The 20,106-nt window shown below is 67.4% G+C and overlaps 3 protein-coding genes across 3 annotated transcripts; 1 reads left to right on the top strand and 2 right to left on the bottom strand.

The window, feature by feature from the left end:
- Positions 1–131: 131 nt before the first annotated feature.
- On the bottom strand, positions 132–1,769 carry V1510DRAFT_417130 (cystathionine beta-lyase-like protein). Its single transcript, XM_066933896.1, has 2 exons — positions 1,213–1,769; positions 132–1,179 (listed from the first exon to the last, which is right to left on the bottom strand). The coding sequence occupies exons 1-2, from the start codon at positions 1,457–1,459 to the stop codon at positions 164–166; spliced, it is 1,263 nt and encodes a 420-aa protein (XP_066788926.1). The 5' UTR covers positions 1,460–1,769; the 3' UTR covers positions 132–163.
- A 3,557-nt stretch (positions 1,770–5,326) lies between these two features.
- V1510DRAFT_417135 (chitin synthase-domain-containing protein) lies at positions 5,327–7,974 on the top strand. Its single transcript, XM_066933897.1, has 5 exons — positions 5,327–6,401; positions 6,433–6,558; positions 6,590–7,238; positions 7,270–7,607; positions 7,639–7,974. The coding sequence occupies exons 1-5, from the start codon at positions 5,528–5,530 to the stop codon at positions 7,824–7,826; spliced, it is 2,175 nt and encodes a 724-aa protein (XP_066788927.1). The 5' UTR covers positions 5,327–5,527; the 3' UTR covers positions 7,827–7,974.
- A 1,130-nt stretch (positions 7,975–9,104) lies between these two features.
- On the bottom strand, positions 9,105–14,363 carry V1510DRAFT_403199 (uncharacterized protein; the record flags this gene model as incomplete). Its single annotated transcript, XM_066932156.1, has 2 exons — positions 9,105–11,163; positions 11,428–14,363. The coding sequence occupies 2 exons, from the start codon at positions 14,361–14,363 to the stop codon at positions 9,105–9,107; spliced, it is 4,995 nt and encodes a 1,664-aa protein (XP_066788928.1).
- Between the last annotated feature and the right edge of the window lie 5,743 nt (positions 14,364–20,106).

Genomic DNA, 20,106 nt, shown 5'->3' on the forward strand with positions numbered 1-20,106 from the left:
TTTTATTTTTTTCTCGGGGGGGGCTGCGGCGGGGGGGGGGGGGGGGGGGGGGGGGGGGGGGGGCCCCGCGGGGGGGGGGGGGGGGGGCGCGCCCCCGGGGGGGGGGCGCCGCGCCGCGCACCGTGCGGCTGGGCTGCGCCGCGCGCCGTGCGGCTCGCGCCGCCTACTGCGGCGCCACCGCCGCCGTCCCGTCCGTGTTCAGCGCGCCCGCAATCCGCAGCGCCGTCTCCAGGTCCGCGATCAGGTCGTCCGCGCCCTCGATGCCCACGCACAGCCGGATCAGGTCCTCCGGCAGCGCGCGCTCCGCGCGCACCTTCGGGTCGATCGACGCGTGCGACATCTTGCACGGCATCGAGATCAGCGAGTTGACGCAGCCAAACGAGACCGCAATGCCCCAGATGCGCGTGTTGGCCACAATCTTCTCCGAGACCGGGATCGAGCCCGTCTCGATGGTCAGGACCGCGCCGGCCCCGCGCGCCATCGACCAGTGCAGGTCGTACTGCGGGTGGCTCTTCAGGCCGGGGTACCGGACCTTGAAGCCGCGGCCCTCGAGCCACTCGGCGACCTTGTACGAGTTGGCCTCCTGGCGCTCGTACCGCAGCGCCAGCGTCTTGATGCCGCGCAGCAGCAGGAACGAGTCGAACGGCGTCATGGCGCAGCCGGTCGCGTTGATCACAAAAAAGATGCGCTTGGCCAGCTCGGCGTCCTTGACCGCAATCACGCCGCCCATCGAGTCGTGGTGGCCGTTCAGGAACTTGGTCGCCGACTCGTACACAACGTCGACGCCAAACTCGAGCGGCCGGCAGCCCATCGGCGACAGCATCGTGTTGTCCACGACCACGATCGCGTCGCTGTTGAGCTCGTGCACGGCCTTGGTGATCGCGCGCACGTCCACCACCTTGATCAGCGGGTTCGTCGGGCTCTCGAGCAGCACAATGCCCGTCTTGCCCGACACCACCGCGCGCACGGCCTCCACCGACGTCGTGTCGACGTTGTGCACCACCACGCCGCTGTTGTTCTTCATGTACGTCAGCAGCCGGTCCGAGCCGCCGTACAGGTCGTTGCCCGCGACCACCTCCTGGCCCGGCCGCAGCAGCCGCGCAATCACGTCCAGCGCGCTCATGCCCGACGCCACCGCGTACGCGCGGCTCGCGCCCATGATCTTGGCCAGGTGCTCCTCTGCCGGTCAGCCCCGCCGCGCCCTCTGCTTACCCAGCGCTGTCCGCGTCGGGTTCCCGCTGCGCGAGTAGTCGTACGGGCCGAACTCGCCCCGCTCCTGCTTGAACGTCGCCGTCTGGTAGATCGGCACCGACGAGGCGTGGTACTGGTCCGTGCTGCCCACCAGCACCATGTCCGTCTCCAGCGAGTACGCCGGCGCGGCCTTGCTCTCGGCCACCACCACCGGCGCCGCCGGCGCCGCCAACTCCTCCACAATCGCGTCGGGCGCGTTCGGTGACATGCTCTCGTTCGCTATGCCTGTCACTGTCGCTCTTGTCTTGGTAGCGCGGTCCTAGTTGCCGCCTGCTGCACTCGCGCCAATTCCGCGCAGAGCCCTCGAGTCCGTGTCTTCCAAAAACCTGTCAAGCCGCTCGCGGAGCGCTTTTCCAAAAAATATATAGACGTCCTGGGCCGTCGACGGAGCTTGCGAGGAAATTGCCGCCGGACGAAAAAGTTCTTATATACGCCGCAGCGCCGCACAATAAGAGTCAGCGCGGATCACAAGTGCGTGCCTTGCTGTGACCCGGCGGCAAACAACGTCCGCGCCCTAACCCTGCAGCCTTGTGCCTGCGCACAACGGCGTTGCCGCAGCAACGCCGCCCTGGCCAGGGTTAGGTCTGCCCCGGCCGTCCGTTTGCCCCGCCAGAGCACGTCAGCGGGCGGCTACGCGACGTGCTGGTCGCGCCCGCCGCGCCCGGCCGCGGCGCGTGCGTTGCTAGGCCGACCGCGTTGCTGCCGGGCCGGGTGGGGCCGACCGGCGCGCCAGGGCGCCGGCTCGCGCGGGCGCCGGCCGCGGCGTGGCCGGCGCAATTGCGCGCCCTGGGCACGGCTGTGGCCACGCCGCCTGCCCGGCGCTGCGCTCGCGCGATTGCGTCCGCCCGTGTCGTGCGCGCCGTCGTCGAACGGGCGGGACAGACGCGGTCCGCGGCCGTCGCCGGGACGCGGCCGGCCGGTCCTCGACGCGGCCGGCCTGCCGCGTAGCCGCCGGCGCTTGTTGGAGCCAGTGCCCTGGCTGCGGCCGTACGCCCGTAGCCGCCGTCTTGGACCGAGCTCCGGCACGGCATGCCCACCCGTCAGCCGCCCTGCAGCTGCAGACGCATGCGGCCGATCGGGACTGCGTTAGGCCAGCGGGTACGGGCAGGTACCGCCGGTACCGACCGGTACCACCGGTTCTGGTGGGCGCCGGTGTCTACAGAGGCCGATACGGACATCCGGCCGTCGATCCGTGGGGTTCCTGCCCCTGATTTGCACGAGGCACAACGTCGCACAAGGAACGCCACGCGATCGTACCCGTCCGCGCTGGTCGTACCCGCCGGCGCAACACCGGCGTCAGCCCGCCCGCAGCCTGTTTGGTAGACTCTACGCCAGCAGTCACGCTGTCGCCATCGCCATCGCTATCACGGCGCGACATTGCGTGCTGGGCAGCATCCTAGCAGCACACGTTTCTGAACCGGCTGGCTCACTCGGCCTGGCATCCGGCCCTGACAGCCGCCAGCCCGCCGTGCCGATGTCCTAGCGCGGTGTCGCTGGGTCCGGCCGTCCTGGTGCGCCTTTCTCTCGTTCTGCGTCGCTCCCGGATCAGCCAGTGTCGAAACAACGACGCGACCGTCTGCCGTTTGCAGCGTTGGGACTTTCGCAACCGCTTTGGCTTGTATGCCGTTGACGATCACACGTACCAGCAGCGCTCACAACTCGAACGATCGACCGCGGCCGACGGTGGCCGGTGCTGGCGGCACGTTGTAGCCACCGGCGACACAACCGTGCGAACAGCAGCAACAACCGTGCTGGCCGATCAGCGCTGCCATGCACCCAACGCTGTCTGAGAACCCGGCGCGGTGCCGGTGCAGCCGAGACGCGGCCGCGTGCGTCGGCACGTCGCCGGCGCAGCGCCAGCGCAGCGCAGCGCGACTAGCGCGGGCCATGCGCGAGTCATGCGAGCCGCACAACGTGCGGCTCACGCCGGCATGCGCCGCCACCGCCACCCCTGCGCCGCACCGCCCTGCGTTGGCCTAGCAACGCCGAGTTGCCCTGGCAACGCTACTATTTGTTTACGCTACGCGTGCGTAACTCCCGGCTTGCGGCCTCGACGCTCCGGGGATGGAAAGGCGGCCCTATATAGCACAGCCGGCCGCCGCCTCGCAGTGGCTGCCCGACAACCATGTACGGCTCCGGAAGTTCACCTACACGCAACTTGCTGGCGGCCCCCGAGGACGACGAGTCCGGCGCTGGCCGCACGCCGCTGCCGCCCGACGGCTCGCCGGCGGATCGTGCTGGTGCTCCCTCGTCCGCGGCACGTACGGCTGAGCAGAGCGCCGACGGGATCGCCGAGCAGCGCCGCAGCAAGTTCTACTCCCGGCTGCAGAAGTCCAACAAGGCGCTGAGAGCCAACATCCTCCAGAACGACATCTTCAGCCCAAACTATACGGTTCCCGAGAGCACGGCCAGTACGCCGACCATTGTCGACGCTCCGCGCATGCCGGGGCCGCCACCGGTTGCGGCCGCCGCGCCAGCGCCGGCCCCGACGTCTGGCCCAGCGCCAATGCGCTCGGCCGGCATGCCGCCGCGCGCGCCGGCGCCGGCCGCGGGCGCCGTTCCGGGGGCTGTGCCGCAGCAGGTCCGCATTTCGCCGAGAGCTGCGCCGCCGCGCCACCACGCCTCGTACGAGCAGCCGCCGGTGCCGCCACCTCACTCGCCACAGTCGGTGTCGCCGATTCCGCCGGCGCACACGTCGCCGCGCGTGCTGCCGCGGGCGGTCACGCCGCCGCTGGTCGAGCCCCGGCCGCAGTACTCGCCGGCGTTCAGCAGCGTCCGCGACGCGCAGGAGTCTGTTAGCTCGCGGTCGCTGTCGCCGCCGCCGATGCGCGCGCTCGAGTCGCCGACGCGGGCGCACATTGAGAGCACGCGGGCGCATCTCGAGTCGCCCACGCGCATTCCCGCCTCGGACGGTCCGCGGCGGCTGCCAGACCTGCCCGGGCTGTCGTTCCCGGCGGCAGCGCCGTCGCATCTCGGCCAGGCCTCCTTCAGCGACTTGCAGTTCGCCGACTACGGCGACACCGACACGCTCATCTCGATCCCCGACCACATGTCCGGGCCGGCATTGGCCCACCGCAGCGGTCACCACTACGCCAACAGTCTTGGCAACGCGTCGCCCACGCGCGAGCCCGTCCGCGACGACGACCCCTTCGTGGACTCGTCGACGTCGCGGCCGTCGTTCCTGTCGTCGCTGCGCGGCGGCGGCCGGTCCAACTACTCGAGCGGATTCGAGAGCAACTACCGGTACGAGGACTCGGCCTACGGCGGCACCGACTACGAGACCGAGTCGACGACGACGTTCAACTCGTTTGTGCCTGCACGGCCGCTGGTGCCCTCGCACCAGCAGCTGCCCGCGGTGTCGCCGACGCGGTACACGCCGCTGGGGATCCTTTCGGACCACGGCGAGTCGCTCGGCGGCTACGACAGCAGCGACCACGACGGCTCGCGGTACACGCCGTCGCAGCATCTGGCGAGCGAGTACGACGACGACGCCAGCACGCAGTACTCGCGGTCCACGATCCCGCGGCTGCCGCTCGGCCCCATGTCGAGCGCGGTCCTCGGCGCCGGCGCGGGCTCGCTGGCTGCCGGCACGGTCGCCGGCTCGCTGTTCGGCGCGGCTGCGCCGGGCGTGCCGGTCTCGGTCCAGGGCGGCTTTGTGGACTCGCCTGACAACGTGCCGTTTCCGCGGGCGCCCTCGGCCGCGCCCACACTGGAGTCGCTCAACCACGCAGCCATGGGCGCGCCTATCCTCCCGCCGATCGTGCCGTCTACAGTGCCGCTGATGGCTCCGTCGCTGCCGTGGTCGCGGCCGGCGACGAGCCAGGCGCAGGCAGACCGGCAGGAGCCGTACGCGCACGCGCCGACGTACGTGCCCTCGCATGGCAGCCAGTCGCGGCCGGCCACGGCCGTGTCGCACGGGCGGTCGGCCGCGTCGTCCGCGCGCACGCGCTCGCTGGCGTCGTCCGAGTACACGGTCGTCGAGGCTGACGAGGACGACGAGGACGACGAGAACACGACGCTGTCCAAGTACTCGGGCTACGACTCGGACACGGCGTCGATCCTCGAAAAGGGCCAGTCCGGGCCCGGGTCGCCGGACCTGACCGAGATCGAGTCGCCGCAGCTGCACGCAGTGCCGTTCTCGGCGCAGCCGCGGCGAAACCGGGCGATCGCGCGCAAGCAGGTCCGGCTCGTGCGCGGCAATCTCGTGCTCGACTGTCCGGTGCCAACCAAGCTGCACTCGTTCCTTCCCCGCCGGGACGACGACGAGTTCACGTACATGCGGTACACGGCGGCGACGTGCGACCCCGACGACTTTGTCTCGAACGGGTTCACGCTGCGGCCGGTCACGAACGACCGCGAGACCGAGCTGTGCATCTGCGTGACCATGTACAACGAGGACGTGATCTCGTTCACGATGACCATGTACGCGGTCATGCGCAACGTGGCGCACCTGTGCTCGCGCACCAAGTCGCGCACGTGGGGCCGCGAGGGCTGGAAGAAGGTCGTCGTCGTCGTCGTCGCCGACGGCCGGTCCAAGATCAACCCGCGCGTGCTGGACTGCATGGCCGCCATGGGCATCTACCAGGACGGCATCGCCAAGAACTACGTCAACGGCAAGGAGGTCAAGGCGCATCTGTACGAGTACACCACCCAGATCTCGGTCGACTCGGACCTGATGTTCCGCGGCGCCGAGAAGGGCGTCGTGCCGGTTCAGGTGCTGTTCTGCCTCAAGGAAAAGAACGCCAAGAAGCTCAACTCGCACCGCTGGCTGTTCAACGCGTTCTGCCCGGTGCTGTCGCCGAACGTGTGCATTCTGCTCGACGTCGGCACGCGGCCGGGCAAGACCTCGCTGTACCACCTCTGGAAGGCGTTCGACACCAACTCGAACGTGGCCGGCGCGTCCGGCGAGATCGTGGCCATGAAGGGCCGCGGCTGGCGCAACCTGGTCAACCCGCTCGTGGCCGCGCAGAACTTCGAGTACAAGATCTCCAACATCCTCGACAAGCCCATGGAGTCGGCGTTTGGCTACGTCTCGGTCCTGCCGGGCGCCCTGTCGGGCTACCGGTACCACGCGCTGCTCAACGACCAGCAGGGCCGGGGGCCGCTGGCGTCGTACTTCAAGGGCGACAAGCAGGAGGGCTCCTTCACCGGTAAGTGCGCGCGCGGCCGTGGCTCACGCAGACGTGTTTACGGCCAACATGTACCTGGCCGAGGACCGCATCCTGTGCTGGGAGCTCGTCGCCAAGCGCGGCGAGCGGTGGATCCTCAAGTACGTCCGCCAGTGCACCGGCGAGACCGACGTGCCCGGTAAGTGCGTGCGCGGGCGCGCTGACCGCAGACGCCGTGCCCGAGTTCATTTCGCAGCGGCGCCGCTGGCTCAACGGCGCGTTCTTCGCGGCCGTGTACTCGCAGATGCACTTCCGGCAGATCTGGGCGACGGACCACTCCATCATCCGCAAGATCATGCTCCACATCGAGTTCGTGTACCAGTTCTACTCGCTGCTCTTTTCGTTCTTCTCGCTCGGCAACTTCTTCCTGACGTTCAACTTCATCACCGGCGCGCTCGCCGGGGACAACGATCCGATCGGCGCCGACGGCGGCTTCTACATCTACATCGTGGTCAAGTTCACGTGCGTGCTGCTGATCGCGTCGCAGTTCATCATCTGCCTCGGCAACCGGCCGCAGGGCGCCCACAAGATGTTCATGATCTCGATCGTGCTCTTCAGCATCCTGACGGCGTACTCGATCGGCTGCGGCGTGTACTGCGTCGTCACAATCGTGCGCGAGAAGATCGCGGGCTCGTCCCAGTTCATGGGCGACAACTCGTTTGTCAACGTGGTGATCTCGCTGCTGTCGACCGTGGGCACGTACCTGATCATGTCGCTGCTGTACATGGACCCGTGGCACATGTTCACGTCGTCGATCCAGTACTTTCTGCTGATGCCGACGTACACGTGCATCCTGCAGGTCTACGCGTTCTGCAACACGTAAGTGAGTCGCCGGACGTGCTGACGCCAGCCACGACGTGACCTGGGGCACCAAGGGCGACAACGAGGTTGCCATCGACCTCGGCTCAGCCGTCATCAAGAGCGGGCTTGGCAAGGACGTGGTCGAAGTCGAGATGCCGTCCGAGCAGCTCGACATCGACTCGGGCTACGAGGACGCGCTCACCAATCTGCGCGAGCGCAAGGAGGTGCCCACGGCGCCCCCAAGCGACACCACCATCAAGGAGGACTACTATCGCGGCATGCGCACCCAGGTCGTCCTGGTGTGGCTCATCGCCAACGCGCTGCTCATCATGATCGTCTCGCAGGTCTTTGACCCGACCGAGGCCTCGTCCAACGCATACCTGGCCTGTAAGTTGTCGCGCGTGCCCGCTAACGACAGTCGTGCTGTGGTCCGTGGCCGTGCTGGGCTTTGTGCGGGCGCTCGGCTCGCTCGTCTACCTGATTGTGTCGGGCATCCAGTCGATGATGAACACCGAGTTTTTCGACGGCGACCGCAAGGCGAAGCTGACGTCGAAGCTGCCCTCGCGCTTTCCCGGGCGCCTGCGTGCGCGGTTTCGCCGCAAATAGATACGGACGATATGCATGACAAGATACCCAAATAAAGCTATGCAAGACTCGAGCCGCACTGAGTGCGGCGGTACGGCAGTAGCCGATGAGCCGCGCGGAGTGCGGCTGTCGCCATTGCCCGTAGCGCGGGTCCCATTCAGCAAGCGGCACGTGCGGCGAAGCACGGCTGGTTCAGGAGCCTCACGCTGTGCGGCTCAGGTCCTGTCCGTAGGCGCTACGCGGGCAGACTGACGAGCCGCCGTGATATCTCGGCGCCTCTGATGAGCCGGTCCCGCGCCGCACCGAGTGCGGCGCTGCGCGGCTGAATGGAGCCTGAGCCGCATGTCACGCGGCTCAGTACAGCGCACCCGTAGGGCGGCTCCCCGACGGACTCGCCGTCGCTCGCCAAGTGAGTCCCGACAGCGATCTCGCCAAGAGCAGCCTGCAAGCAGTCTGCCCCCCTGCCGTACGGGGTGTCGCTTGAACCCAGTCGGCGCAGGGTGGCATATGAGCCGCATATCCTGCGGCTCATGCGCTGCACTGCACCGTACCTGCGCCGCCGCGCTGGCTCGTGCGTGAAACCTGAGACACGTTCCCGCGCAGTTCGTGCGGCGCGCCAACACAGCGGCACCCAATGGCAGCGCACCCACCACACCGTGTCCGGCCACCAGCCTGGCTCCTGGCCCACCGCCGTCTCTGCCGGGCTACGAACATGCCGATCACACGCTCAGGGAGTGCGCAGCCGTGCCCTCGGCTAAATCGAAACACGCCCCTTGCAGCTCATTCCCGGCGTAACCCGTTCGACCCGCGTGCGCTCAAACACGGCACGCATCAGGCTAGCGAGAGGGGCGCCAGGCACCGCCAGGGATAGCCAGGAACGGGCTGAACAGGACAGCGGCCAGCCAACTCCAACGGCTGCAAGCTATAAAGGCTGGGGCAATCCCCGCGGTCTGTCGGCGCCGCCAGGCGCCTCGCAGGCTGCCGCGGTGCCCTTGCGGTTATAGAGATTTGTATATTATCCAATGATACAGTAACGAGTATAAAAATACATGCTGAGAACATAAACAGAACATAGACGGGTAATAGTAACCATAAGTAGAACAAATGTCTTTGAGACTTCAAATCAAAATTACCAATTGAAGCGTAAGGAGCGCGTGTACTTTTAGTGGCAGATCGGTCTGCCCGACGCACGATGGGATTATTAAACAAAAGATAAATTTGAGGCAAGTGCCAAAAGAATGTCGGGGAATGCATATGCGAATCGTAGCGCGAGGCCGAGCAAGAAAAGAATGTGCGGGATCAGGTCCAGCCAAGCGAGTTTTCGGACATCACCGGCTGCGAGATCTGCTGTGTTCGAGCGCTGTGGCCGTTGCTATTGCCGTTGCTGCTGCCGCCGGCCGAGGATCGGTTGGGTGGTGAGGCCGCAGAGCCCCACCGCGAGCTGGCCGCGACAACGGCGCCGGTGCCGGCGCCGGTGATCTGGCCACCGTTGACGCTCGATGTGCGCTGGTGGCGCGCGTTCGCCCGGCGCTTCTTGTACTTGGACGCGAGCAGGAACATGGCCGCGCCGTACACGACCGTGCCGGCGACCGTGCCGGCAGCGATGCCGGCGACCTTGGTGGTCGTGGTCTTGGCCGACGACGACGAGCCGTTGAGCGAGCCCTGCGCAGACGAGCCGCCGTCGTCGCCACCGGTGGACGTGCTGTTGGACGACGAGTACGTCGGCGAGCTTGACGACGAGCCCGACGCCGTCAGCGGAATCGTGCTGTCGATCAGGCCCATCAGCGTGTGCACGCTCGACGACGGGTTCTGGTACATCTTGGACGACGGCTTGTGGATGTCCACCGAGAGCGTGTCCACCACGCTCGACGGCACGTACACCAGCGCCAGCGACGCTGTGTACGACGAGTCGTCGCTCTTGTAGCCCTCGATCGCGTCCATCTGGATCTCGTCTGTCGACACCCCGAGGCCGTACGCCAGGCCCTCCGGAAGATACTGGAACACCTGCGCGGCCGCCAGGGGGTGCGCCACCAAGAACGGGTAGTTGAGCGCGTACTTGAAGCCGATCTGGATCAGCGTGGACGACGAGTCAGGCGTGGCCGTGGCCGACGGCGCGATCACGTTCGGCAGTTGCACACTGGCCGTGGCCGTGACTGTCGCCGACACCGTCGACGACACCGTGGCCTGCGTCTGCGTGATCAGCTGCGACGGCAGCCACTCGGTCTCGGTCGTCGTGGTCACGCCGGTGCCGGTGCTGGACGGCGCGTATGTCGCGCTCGAGGTGATCGTGGGCTGGTAGAAGTCCGTCGTCGTCGCCGTCGCGGTAGAGTCCGTCTCGGGCGCGGTCGTCTGCAGCGTCGCTGTGACGGTGCTGGTGGCGTCCGTGCTCGACGTGCCGTACATGGTCGACGCCGACCGGGTCTCGGTTGTGCCGGTCGTAGCGGTGGCCGAGGTCTCGGTCGAGGCGGAGGTCGCCGACGACTCCGTGGCCGTTGAAGCCAAAGACCCCGTGGCCGTGGTGGCCTGCGAAGTCTCAGTCGAGGCCGACTCGGTGGCCGTGGTCGATCCGGTGGCCGTCGCGGTCGTGGCCGCCGACGAGGCGGTCTGAGAAGTGGCCGACGCAGTCTGAGAAGTGGTCGACGCGGTCTCGGACGTTCCAGCGGTCTCAGTCGACGCAGTGGTGGTTTCGCTGGCCGTCTGCGAAGCCGTGGCCGACGTGTCCGTGGCCGTGGTCGACGCAGTTGACTCGGTCGCAGTCTCAGTGGTCGATGCAGACGTCTCGGTGGCAGATCCTGTCACCGTAGCCGACTCGGTCGACGACTCAGTGGTGGTCGCCGATCCCGACGCCGACGCCGATTCCGTAGCCGTCGTCGACGACGCCGTCACCGTCGCTGACTCGGTCGACTCAGTAGTCGACTCGGTCGCTGACACGGTCGAGCGATCGTAAGGCGTCGGCGACGGCGTCACCGAGGCCGACACAGTCTCGGTCGTCGAGCCAGAGATGGTCTCAGTTGCCGAGCTGGTCTCGATGGTCGAGAGGGTCTCAGTGGCAGAGGCCGACGCAGAGGTAGTCACGTCCACAGACGCGCTGGCAGAGCTGGTCTCGGACGCGGTCTCGGTAGCCGAAACAGTCGCCGACGATGTCTCCACGGAGGTCCCAGACGAGGTCTCGGTAGAGACCGTCGCCGAGGCCGTCTCCGACGCAGTCACAGTCGACGAGTCAGTCTCAGACGACGACGCACTGGCATAGACCGGGACTGGAGTAACGCTGGCGACGGCCGAGCTCGACACGTCTGTGGAGGTCGACACGGCCGACGACACGTCCGCCGTGGTGCTGGCGCCAACAGTCGTTGGCACACTGACGCTAGCCGAAGCGCTCTGGGTAGCCGAAGAGGTATCAGTGACAGAAACACTCTCGGTGGCGGAAACGCTGTCGGTAGTGGACGCGCTGTCGGTAGCGGAGATGCTCGTGCTCTCGGTCGCAGTCGCAGTCGCCGAGACGTCGCTCGATGACGGCTCCAGAGTGCTCGAAGAAGGAACACCAACGCTAGGGGTGGGGGACTCCGTCGCAGAAGCATCGACGCTGGACGTCAGCGAGCTGACGTCCGACGCAGTCACAGACACATCCGACTTGAAGGCCGACGAAATCGACGTCACCATCGACTCCGGGGCAACTGTCACGGTCGACGACGGGTACACGCTAGACACGTCCACACTCGAGGTGACCGTGGCCAAGTAGTCCGAGGTCAGAGAGGACGGACCAGGCGACGATGTCGCCGAAGCTCCCGGTGAAGACGTCAGCGATGACACGTCCGCAGTTGAAGAGGCAGCCGTAGACGAGACGCCGATCGTGGGAACGTCGGTTGCTGAAGACACGTCGGCCGAAGAGATGTCGGTTGAAGCGGCCTCTGTCGACGTGGCCTCCGCAGTCGACGACACATCCGTAACCGAGGCCACGTCCGTCGCCGATGATGACACATCCGTCGCAGACGACAAGGCCGTGGTGGAGGACACGTCGGCAGTCGACTTAGCCTCCACAGTCGACGTAGGCTCCACGGTGGAAGAGACACCAATCGTCGGCGTCGCGCTTGCGTCCGATGACTCAATCGCTGTCGATGACACATCCGCGGTCGAGGACGCGTCAGCAGTCGACGTGGCGTCGGTGGCAGTCGCCACCGAGGAGACGTCTGCAGTCGAGCTCAGGTCGGTGGCTGACGCAGACGACGCAGTGGACGACATGCCCGGGGTGAACACTCTGTCCGAGGGAACAGCGGAGCGGACCGAAGTCGACGTCGGAGCTGCGGATGAGTAGAACGAGTCCGAGGGCGCGACCGTCGCCGACACGTAGCTGTCGGTGGACGAGTACACGTCCGTGGAAGTGGGCACATCGCTCGAAGCAACGCCAGACGGCTCCTCAGTCGCCGAAGCGGTGTAATCAGACGACACGTAGCCGGTCGACTGCGGGAGGTCCGAGGACGCAGAGTCCGTCGCCGTCACGTCAGTGGTAGCGGTCTCCGTACCAGACACGTCCGTGTATGACTCATACACGTCCGTCGAGTAGCTGGACGGCGTTGGCGTCGGCGTCGAAAATCCGTACGAGCCGGTCATCGACGCCTGGTAGTCATCACTGGTGGACGCCGCAGTAGATGCGGCCGAGCCAGACGCGATGTCCGACGACACGTCAGTGGCCGTAGCTGTGCTTGACACCCACGACGAGTACTCGGTCGGAATGAGCGCGTACGGGTCACCCGAGGCCGAGCTCGAGGCCGGAGATGACTCGGTAGCGCTCGCAACGTCCGACGACACCGTGGCACTGGTCAATGATGAGTCAGTGGCACTGGTGACGCCAGACGTGGCGCTAGCAGCATCCGATGTCTCCGTAGAGGTCGAGACGTCCGACTCGGTGGCGGTCGCAATGTCCGACGCAGTGGCGGTTGGCACAAACGACTCCGTCTCGGTGGCCACGTCAGACTCGGTGGCGGTGGCCACGTCGGAGGTAGCACCGACTGACGGTAGCGGCGAGTCCGTCGACTGAGCCACCGTCGATGTCGGAGCGGACTCAGTGGCCGACGTCGTCGGCAGGGCTGAGTCGGTCGCTGAGGCCGAGTCGGTCACAGGAACCGATTCGGACGTCGTGGCCGAGTCCGTGGCCGAGCCAACGGTGGTCACAGCCGACGCAGTGGCCGATGCAGAGTCCACGGGCGTATCCGTGGGCACGACTGATGCAGATGCAGTGAGCGGCAGATCAGAGGTTAGATCGGCCGCGGACGAGTACTCGGTCGCGGTGGCGTACTCGTATGTAGATGATGGGTCCAAAGTGGACGTGAAAGGAACGTCAGTAGAAGCAGAGAGCGGCTGGTCGGTGTACGTAACATCGACGCTGGTAGTAGAGAACGTCGTGGCGGTCGCACTGCTAGTAGTAGTGCTGACCGGAACCGAGTCCGATGTCGTGGTCGCGATCAGAGTAGACGTAGCCGACGAGTAGTCGGTGTACTCTGACATGGTCTCCCACGGGTCGGTGGACTCGTAGTCAGTGGATGCAGGTGCGTCCGTTGAGGTAGCGGTAGCGAACGTTGAAGTGAGTGTATCAGTTGAGCCAGTCGCAGACGCAGTTTCGGTGTTGATCTCGGTTGTGTCCGTGGTCGTCTCTGCGGGGGACGTCGACGTCGTCTCCGTGGGGACGTCCGTAGACGTGACCTCAGGGGACTCGGTCGACGCAACCGTCTCGGTAGCAGTTGCCATGGAGGTGGAGTCGGTTGAGAACGCGTCAGTGGACGCAGGCGTCTCGGTCGACAGTGCGTACGGAGTAGGCGTCGCCGAAACCGTAGTTTCCGTCGACGTGACCTGCGTGGCAGAGTCCATGGTCGGCTCGGTTGAGGTGGTCACGACGTCGGTCGACGTCGCGTCCGTCCACGTCGCCGACGCGGTCTCGGGAGCTTCCGTGCTGGTAGCGTCCGGCGACGTCTCGGTGGTAATCTCCGCCGACGTGGTGTCGGTCGGGGTCACGTAAACAGAGTCAGACACAGTCGAAGACGTCGTGGTGGCCAGGTAGTCGGTCGAGGCCACGTCCGTCGTCAGAGGAGCGTCGGTTGTCGAGGCCAGATCAGTGGTCGTGGCCGTTCCGGACACCGCGCCCGTAGACGTGGCGTCCGACACTGTCGACGCATCCGTCGAGGTCTCAGTCGACGTGGTGTCAGTCGCAGTTGCATACAAACTGTCTGCAGCAGCCGAGACATCGCCAGACGAATAAGACGAGACGACAGGCACCCAAAACGACGAGGTTGACAGTGGCAGGTCGGTCGTCAGCGACGAGTAGTCGAAGGTCGACGACGGCACCATGAACGACGTGAGCTCACTCGACTCGGACGAGCTGTCGACCGAGGACGAGGGCAGAGTGTCGTTGCCGTAGACCACGCGACGCACATTGCGCTGCTTGTAGTAGCGCGGGCGCGTCGAGGGCGAACCACGGCGGGTGTCGCCAAAACCCCAGAGGGCAGATGCCAGCGAGGCGTAGAGAACAACAGCCAGGAGAAAAACGAGAGAAAGGCGCGAAAACATGGTCAAAAAAACGACAGACTTAAACGAATGGACACCCAGAAGGGCAGATGGCCGAGGCCAGGATCAAAGCGAAAAGAACGAGCGGTAGGTCAGGCAAACGAATGGCTGGGGTCAGCAGGGCGGCTGCTGCAACGTACCTGGTAAGACGAGCCAGAGAGCCAGTTACGGATCGCGCAATTACAGCGGGCGCGGCCGATATTCGGGATTTAAGACGAAGCTGGCGGGCTGTGCCGGTGCATGTACGCTGTCAGGACGCGAGGTGGTCTGCTGGACCGGCGCGGGCGTGGAGGACGTGCCCAGGAAAAGTGCGGCCGGTCGCGCTTCCGGCTGCTGGCGCGGGTTTTGTGCTGTTCGGGGCGCGGGTAGGGCGCGCTCAGGCGTTCGGTGGCAGCGATCGAGACGACACAGCGGCGGGCAAGGGTGTCGGACGAAGAGGAGGGTGGAGAGAAAAAAATTGCCCTGGACGAAGCCTGATCATCAAAGGGGACGGTCGGCGCTGGCGAGGGATGGGCCTGCGGAAGTGTAGAAGTCGAAACCGGATAGTTTGGGCGTAGCGGTTTGACGTTGGGTGTGGTTGCACACAATGTTAGGCAGGGCGTAATTTCAGTCATAGGATTGTGTGTATAAAACGCGGAGCGGCGCGCGCCAGTGCTGCATAGACTATGCAGGTGAGCTGATAGGGAATGGTGCCAGCATGTATAGGGACTAATAAGATTACAGGGCAACCCTTTGGGCGATTGTGTAAAATTTTTCCAGCGGATTGGGTTTCGGGTGGGAGAAAATGCAGGTGTGCAAGTTTGGAATGCATGAAATAGGCAAGAATAACCAACTAGTACGTGGTAGGTCCGGACCTGCCGGACTGGCTGTGGCGGGCCGTGGCTCGGGCAGCCTGTGCGCCACGCGTGCGCCACCGCGACAGCAGCGTGCGGCAGTGGGCGTGCGGCGCGGCGTGGCTTGCCGCGCTCTGGCGGCGCGGTGAGTGGTGGGACGCTGGCCGCGCCGCGTGCGCCACGACGACAGGGGCGCCACACGTGGCGTCAGCCCATGCCACTTTCCATGCTGCGCCGCAGCACGCCCGCCTGCCGTGACCTGACCATGCTGCTGGTCCGCCGCCGATCATGCGCGCCGGGTCCGCTGCAGGTCCCTGCGAGTCCCAGTTCTGCACGGCTCCGCCGCGTATTTTTAGATCACGCGGCCACCTGCTGGCAACCGCTGCCCGCTCTGCCGTCGCTCGCCTGCCAGCCCGCTGCCGACGACCGCTGCCGACGACTGGCCCAGGCCGCCGTCGGCCAGCGCCGCCAGCCAATTTCCGTGTCTGCGTCGGCGGTAGCGGTTACGCTGAAAGTCCGGCGCTAGCCGCGACGGGCACGGTGTGCGGCGCGAGTATATTAGGCCGGGTAACGCACATCACGTCCGCCGCGTTTCATCTTGCGCCCCGCGCGCTCCTGCAATTTCGGTGCCCGCCCTCGTCCTCGCCTGCCCGTTCGTCGCGAACAAGGCCGCCGTGTCTCGGCCGGTGGTTCTGGGAAACCCGCGTGGTACCTTGTTGGTCCTGGTCACATTCTTGACTCAGTTTTGTTCGACCACAGATGGGGCTGCCTGTCGGCTGTGGCGATCTGATTGTCGCGCCGATGCTAGGCCATTGTACGTGTAGGCACGCGCCGGCCAGGTCAGGTGACCACCACCGCTGCCTCAACTGCGCCGGAGGCACGGCTGATGGGATCTAGACGCCGAAATCAGGCACCGACCTGCGTCCTGACACCGATCCGCCCCGGCGCACCGCGGACTCCGCCTGCGTCGGCCCGACCAGCCGATGATGTGCGGTCCCACCCGGCCGCAGCCGACCACGACGGTGGGCCCCCTTGCGGCAGGTGGTGCTTGAAATAGATTGATTGATCGTGCTCGGTTCGGTAAGCGAGCGAGATGGCTGAGACGGCGATATGTCCCAGATAGAGCCATCCATCGCTGCCCCTGGCTGATCGGTCCGCTTCCAAGGTCGCGGCGCGAGCAGGTTGACCCACGGCCAGGGCTTTGGGACCGGCACGCTCGGCACGCAGACGAGCAGGCACGCGGGGTCAGCCTTGCCTTTAGCCTAGTAGCCAGGAGTCATAGCCAAGAAAATCCCCGGCAGCACGGCCCAAGTGAGCCCAGGGCTGGGGTGCGCCTCGCAGAACTAACAGCGCGCGATGCTGCCGGCTCAGCCGGCCGCAGCGTACGGCGGCGTGTGTGGCGGGGCGTACGTAAGAGGGCAACGCCGGCGCTGGAACGTCGCCCGGCGGGCGGACGGCCAGCTGACGCGGCCGCGCGGGCTGAAACGGGCCTGTTCCTTCCGCTGACGCACACGGGCCGTCCGTCATCCGGCAATTGGCAGGTTTCGGGCGGTGCCGAATGCTGTGTTGGCAGCGGTAGGCGCGGCAACCGTGGCCGGCCGGCGGCAAGACCAAGTACGGCGCGTCCGGCGGGACCAGGCTGGGCTGCCCGTGGCGACTTGACGCAGACAGACCGGCAGATAAGCAGGCTGGGCGGGCCCGGTGACCGGGCGCGGCTGGATCAGGTCTTGTCGCAGGCACGCCACGCCCGCATGAGTGCGACAGGTCTAAAGACAACGCCAGCGACGCGATCAGGCGACCGTGCTGGCCAATAGACGCGCCGGCACGGCCCTGCACGGGCACGGCAGCGTGCACGAAAGCGCGCAAACGTGCGCCAAGTTGCACGAAAGCGCATGCGTGGTCGGGCGTGCGCGGGCCGGCGCGCCGCGACGCACCGCGGCGCAGACGTGCACGAAAGCGCAGATGTGAGTCCGTCTGTCAGCTGCCCGAGACTGTCCGGGAGTGGGCTGACAGCGTCGATCGCCGGTGAAACACGCGCGCGAGCCTGTTGGCACTGGCCAGCTTATCTGCTGCGGCCCACGGGCGCGGCTGCCGACGCGCGGGCGGACCGCTCGCGCGCGCCAGCAGACGGCGGCCGTGCGGCGGATACGCCAGCTTGCGCAAAGGTGCGCCAACGTGCGGCGAGCCGCGGTTATCAGAGACACGGCGGTCCGCGCGGGTCTACGGGCGGGTCGCCAGTCTCGGGCGGCTGCACGATGTGCAGTGTCCCAGATAAACCGGCAGCTGCGGACGAGTCGCCGCCGCACTATGTGCGGCGCACGCGGGCGCGTGCGGCGCGCGCGGCCTGTGGCGTGTTGCCAACAAAGCAGAGAACGTGACACGGCCAAGCAGCCGGAGTCTGGTAGCCCTAGGCCCATGGCGGCCGCTAGCTGCATGTCTCTGCACAGCGGGTGGAGCAGACGCCGGTTCGGGCAGGGCTGCAGCGTGACCCCGGCCGTCGCGGGTGGGGTCGCTGCGCCGTCGAAGCCGGATACGAACGCAGCCGTTGGGTGGCGACCGCGGACGAGGGGTCGGCGCGGGTCGGCGCGGGTCGGCGGGGGTGGCCTGCTTGGCGGGGCTGGGGGTGGCGGTGCGGCGCGGGCGGGTCGGCCGTGGCCGGGTCGCGGCCGGGTTCTGGCGGGTCGCGCGCAGCTCGCGGGTCGTGCCCCGACCCGCGACGCTCTCATTCGGCGGTGGGCCGCCTCTAACCGCCGGGGCCAGGCGCCACGCTCCGCCGCATGGCCACCAGGCGCTACCGGCATTGGTCGCGCGCGGGCCCTGGATGCGCCCTGGCCGAGCGCCGGTCTCGGAGCAGTCACCAGGCCGCGTGACAGCGGTGCCGATGTCTGGCGGCGCAGGCACGCACAGCGCACGCAGCAGCTCGATCCAAGATTTGGGACGTGCGAGCCGATTAGGTAGTCTAGCCCTCGACGCTGTCTCGGATAGTGGCGCCGGACTACCGCAAGTATGGTCACAGCGTGACGTCGGTCGGCGCCGATGCGGCCGCGCGGCCGCGGCACGGTCGCCGGCCGGCCGCCGATCACGTCGCGCAACCGCCGGGCGCACGATGCCGTGCAGGCTGTGACAGTCCGTAGTACCAGGGGTCAAACACAACCGGCCTCAGAGCGTGCAGACGACCCGCAGAACCGCCGGGGCGGCCGCGGATGGCCGCAGCGAGAGCTGCGGGTGCGCGGCCGCGGCCGCGCAGGAGCCGACAGGAGGACACAGGTATGGGCGTAGCGGGGCATGCGAGCGTGGGCGGCGGTCGGGGTCAATTCGTCGAGCCTTCCCCGCGAGGCGGCCGCCCGCGCGATTGGGTCGCGGTGGCGGCGGCGACGCGGCCGGCGCAGACCCTGGTGGGCGGGCGCGCGCGGGAGCAACCCGACGCTGGCTACGGCCGGTGGCCACCGCTGGCGCGATGGGATCCAGACGGGCGTGCTCTGGCTCGGTGACACGGGTTTGCCGTGGCGGGCGCGGCGGCGCTGCTGCGGCGGCCACTAGTTCGGGCTAGCAGCACAAATTAAACGTTAACGCGGACAAGGATCCGTAACCCACAGGACGCTACGGCCGGCAGAGGGCGGTCGCGGTGTCTGCGGATAGACACGCATGAAGATGCAGCGTGGCTCGGCGCGCCTGCACGGCGGCTGGCCATGCAGGTATCTGCACGCAATGCGGGCACACGACGGACGCCGACCGATAGGCTGTACCTGAACACGGACGCGTTAGGGTTCGCCGGCGGCGTGCAGCCGGTCCTGGCCTAGCGCGCGCCCACAGGCTGATGGCCGGGGCCCAAGGATTAATTTCCCGCTGGGAGTATGGCGCGCTAGCGCGGGTCGTGCCACGCCAGGCCCGACAGGGCACTGGTCTGCACCGGCTGGCGCGGGCGCCGCCGGCGTCGTCTGCAGACAGTACGCCGCTGGCTTGCAGGCAGGCGCGGACGGACGACGCTGCCGGGGCCTTGTCGAGCAGGCCTGCCGTTTATCGCATGCCCCAAACCACACTGGGGGCCATCCCAAGCGTGATCCAAACCGCCGGGGCCGCAGTGCCCAGAACACACTAGTTCACATCCGGCTGCAGGGCCCCCGGTTCAGCGTCATAACTGCAGTCGGCGTCATCCCCCGCCATCACAAGATCAGGCGGTGCGGCGGGCACGCCACGGCCCGTAACCCGGCCGCCAGGCCGCGTGTCACAGCCGTCGTGCATGCGCTATTTCCGTAGCCTATCGTGGGCGTATCTGGCCACGGCCGCCAGGCCGTGCCTGACGGACGCGGGCGAGTGGGTGGGCCGCGCGGGGACCGCTCGTCGGCTCGGCCGGCGGGGACCCGACTACGACCGGCGGCGGCTGCGAGCCGCGTCCGCACCCCGAGCGGCTGTGATCGATCGCCGCGGATCGCCGCGACTCACCGCCGGCCGCGGGCCCGCGAAGCAGCGGGCACGGAGGTACACGACGCCCGCCGGCGGCCGACGGCCGCGGCCGCGGCCGCGCACGCTGCCCGGCCGTTTCCCAGCCCGCGCGCAGACGCACGCAAGCCCTGCGTCCGGCAACCGGCCACGACGAGCCGGCACTGGCCGGGGGGACGCCGCACCGGTCACGCTGTGGCCTGACTGGCTCGCGGCCAGTGCGGGCGTGGTTCGGCCGCCGCGGTCCCGTGAGCGCCCACGTTGGGTCCGCCCGCGCGGGCGCGGCCTGTCCGGGCGTGGCCTAGCGCTCCCTGGCGGGCAAATTCTCCGCCGAGGCCAACGCCTGGCCGGCAGTGGCGCCAGCTCTGGCGGGACTGGCCCGGCCGGCGCGCGCGGCCCGCCGCGCGCGACCCTGGCCCCTCCGGCGGACGCCGGCGGCTGGCGGCGTCCGCCGACAGGCAGGCGGCGCCCGC

This window comes from Dipodascopsis tothii (assembly GCF_038497935.1).
Source record: "Dipodascopsis tothii strain CBS 759.85 unplaced genomic scaffold V1510scaffold_15, whole genome shotgun sequence".
Classification (NCBI taxonomy): Eukaryota; Fungi; Ascomycota; class Lipomycetes; order Lipomycetales; family Lipomycetaceae; genus Neoaidaea; species Neoaidaea tothii.